The 10414-nt window shown below is 40.9% G+C and overlaps 1 protein-coding gene across 1 annotated transcript; it reads right to left on the bottom strand.

Annotated features, from left to right (window-relative positions):
• Window positions 1-3414: 3414 nt before the first annotated feature.
• On the bottom strand, window positions 3415-10321 carry RMI1 (RecQ mediated genome instability 1). Its single transcript, XM_054032065.1, has 2 exons — window positions 10177-10321; window positions 3415-7571 (listed from the first exon to the last, which is right to left on the bottom strand). Exon 2 carries the CDS (start codon window positions 7531-7533, stop codon window positions 5671-5673), a length of 1863 nt encoding a protein of 620 aa, XP_053888040.1. The 5' UTR covers window positions 7534-7571; window positions 10177-10321; the 3' UTR covers window positions 3415-5670.
• Between the last annotated feature and the right edge of the window lie 93 nt (window positions 10322-10414).

Genomic DNA, 10414 nt, shown 5'->3' with positions numbered 1-10414 from the left:
AGTACTTACAAGGGGAGATAGTCAACGTTTGTAATGGCTCAGCCATTCCCAGTCCTTATTCAAACCGGAGTTGATTGTGTCTAGTTTGCATATCAATTCTAGCTCTGCAGTCTCTCTTTGGAGTCTGTTTTTGAAGTTTTTCTGTTGTAATATAGCCACCCGCAGGTCTGTCACTGAATGACCAGACAGGTTAAAGTGTTCTCCCACTGGTTTTTGAGTATTTTGATTCCTGATGTCAGATTTGTGTCCATTAATTCTTTTGCGTAGAGACTGTCCGGTTTGGCCAATGTACCTGGCAGAGGGGCATTGCTGGCACATGATGGCATATATCACATTGGTAGATGTGCAGGTGAACGAGCCCCTGATGGTATGGCTGATGTGATTAGGTCCTATGATGTCGTCACTTGAATGGATATGTGGACAGAGTTGGCATCGGGGTTTGTTACAAGGATAGGTTCCTGGGTTAGTGGTTTTGTTCAGTGATGTGTGGTTGCTGGTGAGTATTTGCTTTAGGTTGGGGGGTTGTCTGTAAGCGAGGACAGGTCTGTCTCCCAAGATCTGTGAGAGTAAAGGATCATCTTTCAGGATAGGTTGTAGATCTCTGATGATGCGCTGGAGAGGTTTTAGTTGGGGGCTGAAGGTGACAGCTAGTGGTGTTCTGTTATTTTCTTTGTTGGGCCTGTCTTGTAGGAGGTGACTTCTGGGTACTCGCCTGGCTCTGTCAATCTGTTTTTTCACTTCAGCAGGTGGGTATTGTAGTTTTAAGAATGCTTGATAGAGATCTTGTAGGTGCTTGTCTCTATCCGAGGGATTGGAGCAAATGCGGTTATATCTTAGAGCTTGGCTGTAGACAATGGATCGTGTGGTGTGTCCTGGATGGAAGCTGGAGGCATGTAGGTAAGTGTAGCGGTCAGTAGGTTTCCGGTATAGGGTGGTATTGATGTGACCATCGCTTATTAGCACAGTAGTGTCCAGGAAATGGACCGCTTGTGTGGATTGATCTAGGCTGAGGTTGATGGTGGGATGGAAATTATTAAAATCATGGTGAAATTCCTCAAGGGCTTCTTTTCCATGGGTCCAGATGATGAAGATGTCATCAATGTAGCGCAAGTAGAGTAGGGGCGTTAGGGGACGAGAGCTAAGGAAGCGTTGTTCTAAGTCAGCCATAAAAATGTTGGCATATTGTGGGGCCATGCGGGTACCCATAGCAGTGCCGCTGACTTGAAGGTATATATTGCCCCAAATGTGAAATAGTTGTGGGTGAGGACAAAATCACAAAGTTCAGCCACCAGGTTAGCTGTGACATTATCAGGGATACTGTTCCTGATAGCTTGTAGTCCATCTTTGTGTGGAATATTGGTGTAGAGGGCTTCTACGTCCATAGTGGCCAGGATGGTGTTTTCTGGAAGATCACCGATGGATTGTAGTTTCCTCAGGAAGTCAGTGGTGTCTTGAAGATAGCTGGGAGTGCTGGTAGCGTAGGGTCTTAGGACAGAGTCTACATAACCAGACAAGCCTGATGTTAGGGTGCCAATGCCTGAGATGATGGGGCGTCCAGGATATCCAGGCTATATTACAACAGAAAAACTTCAAAAACAGACTCCAAAGAGAGACTGCAGAGCTAGAATTGATATGCAAACTAGACACAATCAACTCCGGTTTGAATAAGGACTGGGAATGGCTGAGCCATTACAAACGTTGACTATCTCCCCTTGTAAGTACTCTCACACTTCTTATCACACTGTCTGTACTCGGCTAGCTTGATTATCACTTCAAAAGTTTTTTTTTTTTTTTTTTTTTTTCCTCTTAATTAATTGGCCTCTCAGAGTTGGTAAGACAACTCCCACCTGTTTATGCTCTCTGTATGTGTGTATATATATCTCCTCATTATATGTTCCATTCTATATGCATCCGAAGAAGTGGGCTGTAGTCCACGAAAGCTTATGCTCTAATAAATTTGTTAGTCTCTAAGGTGCCACAAGTACTCCTGTTCTTCTTTTTGCGGATACAGACTAACACGGCTGTTACTCTGAAACTTGTAATTGGAAATAAATTTACACACTTACCCGAAGTTTATTCCCCTGCTTCGGGCTCATCTGTGCTCGACTGCTGGAATTTACTGGATTGTGGTAGTTTCAAATAAGTCCTGGCTCATGGCATAGCTGCACCCTCTGGTTGCATGTCCCCCATCATCCTCCTCTTCACTGTTTGTGCCAGTAGCCTTTGACTCGGGCTTTTTGGAGGTATTGTTACCAGATTTGACCATTACTTTGAGATATGCTTATTTATTCGGGTTACTCTTCTGGGGAGGGGATTCTGTAATTCTATCAATGTACTGCTTGTGTCACTTGTGTTTTCATATGGATCTCTACTTCTCCCTTCTGCAAGTCCCCTCCCAATGGAGCTATCCTGTAGGACCTAGGTTCCCTAGGACTGGGTTTCTCCAGCCCCAGAACCGGAAGCACACGCGTGCACACTCACACACACACCCTGGGTCAATCAGCTGATCCCTTATATGTCTCTGGACTCACTGGGCCTGGACCCCACTGTGCTAGGCACTGTACAAACACAGAAAAAGAGATGGTACCAACAAGAATAAGACTCCCTCATTTCTGCAGTCATAGGCCATGTCTACATAGTGAAAAAAGGTAGGGATTTTTCAATTGAATTAGCCCCATTGAGTTAGTTTGACATAAACTATGTCTACATGGGTTTTCCAATTAACACCTTTACAACTATATTGGCCCAGTGGATCCATGGGTGTTGAGGAGACTTTCTTAGCATGTTAACTCAATTGAGCCAACTTCCCTGGGGAAAAAAACAAAAAAAAACTCTTTTCATGGTGTAGTTATACCCTTTGTGGTTCTGCAGTGTTTATATTTTCTGGGTGAAATTCATCTAATTGAAGGACCTGGGCACTACTTAAACCCTGTAAGAAAATCCAGGGTTGCACAAACTGCACAGCCCTACAAAGGAATCTCTACACACTTGGTGCATTTCAGAGAGGCAGTCTGTGCAAGCCAAATAGGCTGGTGTGTAAGGGACACTTGAGGGTTTGCTCAGAGGGATGCCATTGGTATCAGGATTGCACAGATCTGGTGGCTCAGAAACGTCATAGGGAGATAAGAATGAGCCACTAGTCCAGCCAATTCTGATATATGCGTGCTCCCAACTTGTACACCCACATCAAGATCTGAGCACATGCAAGTCTGGTGCATACAACAGCTCATGAACACTTACGTGCATTTTAAAAAAAATCTAACCGTATTAGTTTAAATCAGCCTCAGCTATACATACACTGTATATGTTATGTCGGTCCTAGTTTTTGCAGATTAAGAATGTTTTGTGAAGTTCTTGTACCCAAAGAACACAAGAGAAGACCATCTTAATCTATAAATAAAGGGATCCAGCCAATATCACCAGTGTGCATTTATAAAATGTCTACACATTGAGTAAAAATAAGTGTTTTAAAGTTACAGAAGTTTCCTCCCACATTCTAATACATTTCTTAAATGCACTGTATCCTTCAATTTGTAGCAAATTGCAACTGTATGAGGACTGGTTCTATACTAGTAGCTGGATCAAGGAAGTAAGTGGCCTTCCTCCCTCTGAAGCACATTCTTAAGTACTTGTCTGGGCTGCACATCTCTTCTGTATCACTAAGGCAAGTTTCAGGGTTTAATATTGACAATGCTTTTCCGCATATACATTTGATAAATGTTGACTGCAATGTACTTGTAAATATTAAATTAAACTGTCTTAAAGTCAGAAAAGCCAGTCATAAACAACTTTTTAGTTGGTAATTACATTTACTTAAATGTTGTTAGTAGTATAGAATATTACCATTTCATTATCATAAATCAGGCTTTCTTTCTACCAGCAATCCTTTGCACATATAAATATTTTCACATTCATCTTTTAAAATCTATTATTCAATTTAGAAATGTGTTGTGAATGCTGGTGCTGTCAACTAAAATCAGTTATTCATCTACCATATTTAATATCATTTTCCCCACAATGTAATTTAATACAATTTTCCCCACACTTGCTCTGTGTTTATCCTCAATGTTGCCAAAGAAAGCATTTCCTCCTCAATACAGAAATAATTATCAGTTCACTTTTTGCACACACAGTCTATCTAAGGAGTGCAAAAATCAGCCTTTGTGTTAATTTTCCAGAAAACAAAGGGTCATATTTTGCTATTGAGTTCTAAGTAGTACTCCCTAATAAAGGCAACAGGTCTGATTCTACTCTCATCGGCAGTAATACATTGGTGTCAAAAGAGTTAAACCATTGTTGTTGTTTGTATTATAATGTGATTGGTGTATGTTTTTACACTGTAATGGTTTAAGACCATTATTTATTGTAGTTTGTATTACAGTGTAGAAACATATAAACACAGTCCTTCTTCCAAAGAATTTACAATCTAAATAGATGATATAAAGGTGGAAGAGAAAAGGTATTATCACTTTTTTACAGTAAATTAAAATTTCTACTGTAAAAAAGGTGCAAGGGCAAAAAACAAATAAAAACAAATGCTTTCAGACCTTCCACACATCATAAAGGATCCAAAAAATAAAAAAACATACACCCATTTTTTTAAAGGTCACCTTTAAAACTTCTTAGAAAAAAAATCACTTAGTCATCTGATATTTTAATTTTTATGTATGATTCAGTAATATTAAAAATGTTCATCTCTGAATCCATTCACTCTATCAGAATTTCCAAATTGGACCTTTCTGTGAGTCATAAGACAGTACAAAGTGAGATTTTAATAAATATAATAACCAAATTGACATGAAACATTTCAGTAACATGAAAAACCTTTGACTAAATAGCACAAAGACTAGAAAAGCAACTGTTATTAAGGTAAATAACTAATTTGGAGAGAAGAAATTTATGTTAATGAGGTTCAATCTTGTTGTACTATTATATTGATCAGTGGCATTGTCAGGTTAAAATAAACAAATCTGCTTACTTATATGATAGACACCACCCAGTATTTTTTAAAATACTGAGATTTTCAGAAGTGTAAAGTTATTTATTCCAGTTGGTTAGTCTTTGTTTCTCATTCTGGACAATAAGAATAAAATTGTCTGTTTGACGTTTGATCATAAACCATTTCTATTCACTTTCAGGTTCTCATGCACTACATACAAATTTGAGTTACAAATCCTCTGAGGTTTGTCCTGATAGTATGTCATAATATAGGAAACTTCTGTATCTTACAAAGGTTTAGTGCCTTGTGATGAAAGCAAATAATTTGATTATATTTACTTTCAGGACTGGATAGTACTCCGTTGTATAAAACTTCTTAGCAGTGACCCTATTTCTAATGGTAACGCCACTGAAAAAATGTAAGGATCAGCTGATCAGCACTCGATATCCTTTCAGATAAGAAACTGGTATTCCTCAGCTCCCTGATTAGGAGCAAGGTGGCTTTTGTAAAAATAATTAGATACATGAACATTTTATCAAAACAAATTTATTTGTAATTTTTATTCAAATAGTTTCCCTTAAAGAATGGATATTCCCCTCCACCATCCCTCCCTGCAGTTAAGAAAAACAAACACAAACCACTGGACTTCTTAATGGAGTTCTCAATACTTATTTGCTATACCTTGAATTACATATTTCCTGAGACTACTTTCTATAGACTTTTTCCTCCAATTATTTATCTAAACGTTTCTTCAAGTTTTCTAGATCTACTGCATCAACATCTTGTAAAATTAGTACTGTTGCTTTAGATTGAAAGGGGTTAAATTCAATAGTCATCAAACAACAAAGATCTATCAGTTCTCTTTGGCATTTCTGTAAACCATCCTTAAGCTTTTGATGTAGAATGGGATCTTTCCTTAACTGTTTCATTTCAGGCACTGAAAATCCAATTAAGCTTGTTAGAATTTCATCAGCAATGTCTACCTCTAGATAAGCGGTACCGTCAGAGATTTTTGCCATTATACTCCAGAAGCCACTGCTGCTTGTGAGATTTCCAGTAAGGGTTACAATAAAAGCTTTAACTTTCACTGTTGTAACAGTTTCTGGGGTATTTGCAAGTAGAACAGAAATATATGTAAAAGGTGGGGAATCTAACTCAAGACTTTTGCATTTCTCTGTTGTTCTGTTATAAAAGGTTTGTACACAATAATTTTGTTTGTTTATCTCTGAATCAGTTTTTTTAACTGGTCTTTTGTTTAACAATCTGCTGCCAGAAAAACTACAATTTTTTTGACTGCTCTTAACTACATCTATTTTATTACACTTCTGTTCAAGAACATTTTCCAAGGAGGAGAAATTGCTAAAGCTCTGGGAGTGTTGTACATTATGGTGTAGTGAAAAATTACTTGTACTACTTTCATCACCAACAGACAGTTCACTCCCACAGGATTTTTCTTTGCTAACTGAATCCAACTGAACCTTGCCATCTTTTTCAGATGTGTAACTTAGTGAAGATCTAGGCATATGTGAAAGTCTTTGTGTAATTATATCTATAGTTTTGTTTACCACCGGTAACTGCACTGTCTGAATTTCTTCTTGGATCTCTTCTTCTAAAAACAAGTCATCTTCCAATGAGAGGTCATCTAAATCTCCATCAACATATGCCACAGCTGGAACACTTTGTTCTTCATTTGCCCCAGACAAGAAGATCCCAAATCCCTGTTGTGAGTAGTTTTCATTGCTTGAAAGGAGCAAATGAGTGGCTGTATCTGAGTTATTACTTCTGCTACAATATCCACTTTCTAAAGGAATCACATGATTTATGGTAAATTCGTCATTTTCATCAAGACTTGCTAGAAGCTCTTCATCTGAAGGTCCTAGAGTTTGTCCTAGTTCATCAACCGCTCCTAAAATTCCTTGTTTATGATCATGCTGCTTGACAGGATTAGGGTTCTCAGCTTCTCCAATTAATCTGGCAAGGACTCTTTCCTGAGCATACTCTTCTAAAAGAGCATCTACTTCGCCCCCCAACAATTTCACATTTTCTGATTTTAGCAAAAGAACTCCAAGACGATATGCAGTCTTACCCTGTATTGTAATTTTTGTACCTGGTGGAAGATTACTATGGAGGACAGGAACGGGTTGGTATTCCATACCCTGAATTTGATGTATTCCATCAGTTAGCTGCAGCATCAGCATTCGAGTAGGCTTTGCTTCCCAGGACTTTTGGGTTGCCTGAGTGTTGGCTGTTACTTCTTCATTTACAGTATTTTTTCCTCTTATCTTTTGCAACTGGGAATACGCAGGCTGGCTAACATCCACCAGTGAATCAATCTGTATGGAATAAAAGCCATTCAGTTCTCCTTTTGGACCATCTAAGATGCAGTTAGGCAAAACAGGATAGTCCAAATCTCTCAGATCTGTAAGAAGCCACTGCTCAAATACCTGTTTGTTAATCTGAGCTTGAGTTAAATTACAACCATTTTCTTGTTGGATCCAGTTAATACAAGCTTCTAGCCAAGTCAGAGGAACTTTAACATGCCACGTAGAAGAAAGCCAGGTTTCCACTTTTCCTGCAACACTAGATGCACTCATTTTCTTTTAAGTTATAGGGAAAAAAATGTATGAATCCCCTGAAAAGAAACAAAAAAAAGTTTATTCTTCGGCCACTTACTAATTTGTATTCTACAGCAGAAATATAGAAATGTAGCTACTCCACATATGTGACTAGAGAGAAATAAGGCAAAATGACCACACAGAAACAATTTAAAGAAACTTTAAATAAGTTATAAATGCATAGCTGTAGAACTGGAATTCTAAAACAAACATACACATATTTTCAATATTTAAGCGTGGCCTTGATGTAGCCAGCAAATAAACTCCAACTGGCATATACAATCTTAAGGTCTGTCTACACAACCGATGTTAATGCGGCTGTGTAGTCGTGGCTCCAGCACTGGGAGAGAGCTCTCCTGGTGCTGTAATAAAACCATCGCTGTGAGGGGAGGCTCCTAGCACTGTAGCACTTGAAAAATTTTATTAAGATGATGTTAAAAAAAAAATAGTGAACAGAGTTTAAGCATAGAAGTTTCTGGTTATCAGGGAATAACATACAGATTATCGAGGGTGCAAAGTTTGGTTTAAAATAAGCTGGCATGAGGAATACATAATCTGCAATATCCCCGATTGGGGGTAAAAGGTTGATGGGCCAAAGTACAGACATTGAGATATGAGGGTATGAAGTTCATAAAGTGGCTATGTTCGGGTGTGAATAATAATGAGTGGATATGATGATGAGGATGGATTGACCCTCATTTGGTGAGATTTAGGCCCTGTCTACACTCACGGATTCACAGCGCTGCCGCGGCAGCACTATGAAGCGCGAGTGTAGTCGTGCCACCAGCGCTACGAGAGCTCTCTCGCAGCGCTGCAAGTACTCCACCTCTCTGAGGGGAATAGCGTGCAGCGCTGCAGGCGCTGATTACACTGGTGCTTTACAGCGCTGCACTCAGGGTGGGTGTTTTTTCACACCCCTGAGCGCAGCAAGTGCAGCGCTGTGAATTGCCAGTGTAGCCAGGGCCTCTATGTTCAGGGAGTTTATGGTTCCAGTTCATATGATCCAACGGAGGTCACTTGGTCTCTTTCTCATAGTGGGAGAACGATGTCACTCTGGCTCACGCCTCCTGGTACTGTCGGTGGCCGGTGATGTGCTCGATGTAGATGTCCCTGGACCATCGGATGGCGTCTGATCTATACTGCCACTTTACAGCACTGAAACTTACATTGCTCAGAAGGGTGTTTTTTCACACCCCTGAGTGAATAAAGTTTCAATGCTGTAAATGGCAATGTAGACAAGGCCTAAGTATCCAGCTGGTCACCAGAAAGAACTGAGAATGTGTTGAGATTTTTACTAGGCTGCTCTCCTGGAACCCATCTTGGTGACTCCATCTTTTGTACAGACTTCTAACAAGCCTGCGACTCAAAAATCTTTCTTCTTGCTGGCAGAAAGAACTCTTGCTGTCATCCTCTCATCTCCCTCCCACCCTGCCAGACTAAATAGTGGAAGCAGGCTGGGAGGTCCTCCTCAGCCTCAGTTTATGGTTGCTTTCTTCTTCCCGGAATGGCTCTAGTACCTTCTCTACTTTTGAAGGGAACATAGTCCTTATTTTCACTGCTGCCAGTACACTTATGCACAGAAGTGACAGGACCCATCTATTCTACAAGCAACTCAGGGGATTTGTGTACAATTATGGCACAGAGGGGACCTTAAAAGTGCTGCAACTGGATGAAAGCTTTAGAACTAAAGTAGCATCTAGATACATCCAAGTCTTGAATGCAGTTGCAGAGTACTTTTAAAGATGTGAAATCATACAGCCAGGCACCTTGACTAAACTGCAATTCCAGGTAGAGATAGTCCCAAACTCTATCAGTGAGGCCTTGGGGAACACCCATATTAGTAATAACTCTTTTTGGGGTTATATAGTCTTAAAAACTGATCAACAAAAGAAACAAGAAAAATGAATAAACCATACACAGCTGGATTGTATTCTTTTTTACTTCATTATTATGTAATCTGAAAGCTTAACATTTTATTATTTCTGCTTTTTTAAAAGGAGCTATGGAAGCAGCATTATAAGAGCAGAAGCCAAAAAGACCTTTCTCCTCTCTGATATTCGAAATTATATATTAGTCTGTGGCAAAACCCAACCTAGCCTAAACTTCTGCCTGAATCAGTCACGTTGCAAGTCAAGCAAACTTTCTCCCCTCCCCCAAGTGAAAAGAAAGAGGTGCGTTCACATATTTATGGGCCTGGTCATCTTGTGCAAGCAGGGGCCATTGGCTTCAGTATGATTACAATGGGACGGATTGCTTTGCTGTAAATTGTTTTTGCCATTTGTATTGCAGTGCTGTGGGTGCCCCATAGACAGAAGGCAAAGCAGGCCCTGCCCCAAAAGCAGTGGATTTAGCTGCTTTCCAAACAAGAGCAGCCATTGGTGCCGCCCAGACATGCGGCCGAAAGCGGACATAGGAAACCATCTGTTAACACCTTCACCACATCGCTGCGGCGCTCGAACCGGCTGAGAGCGCAGGCGCCATGGCCCCTAGGCTCTAGGTAGAGCCCGGCTGCAAGGAGCTGTGAGTGTCACGGCCACGGCAGTGGGGCTGGAGGAGTCAGAGGAGCACGCGCTAGGTACCAGCCCCAACCAACCCCGTCTCGCGGGGAGCGGCACCACTTACCCGCTCCCGGGGGGGGCAGCGAGCCAAGCGGCCAGGCATGGGCAACAGAGACCACTGCTCCCGCGCTTCATAACACACGCGCGCACTGTCTGCATGCGCAGAGCTAGGCGTGCTCCATACTCTCCCCACAGCACGCGCCTAAAACCTAACGATCGTTTAGAGCCGGGAACTGCCCTGCCAAGCGCGCGCGACTTTGAACCTCGCGAGAGCTTCGCCCATCTCGGAGACGGACGAGGGA

This window comes from Malaclemys terrapin, chromosome 6 (assembly GCF_027887155.1).
Source record: "Malaclemys terrapin pileata isolate rMalTer1 chromosome 6, rMalTer1.hap1, whole genome shotgun sequence".
Classification (NCBI taxonomy): domain Eukaryota; kingdom Metazoa; phylum Chordata; order Testudines; family Emydidae; genus Malaclemys; species Malaclemys terrapin.
Note: the sequence above shows the minus strand (reverse complement) of the source record. Positions and strands in the feature narration are given on the sequence as shown.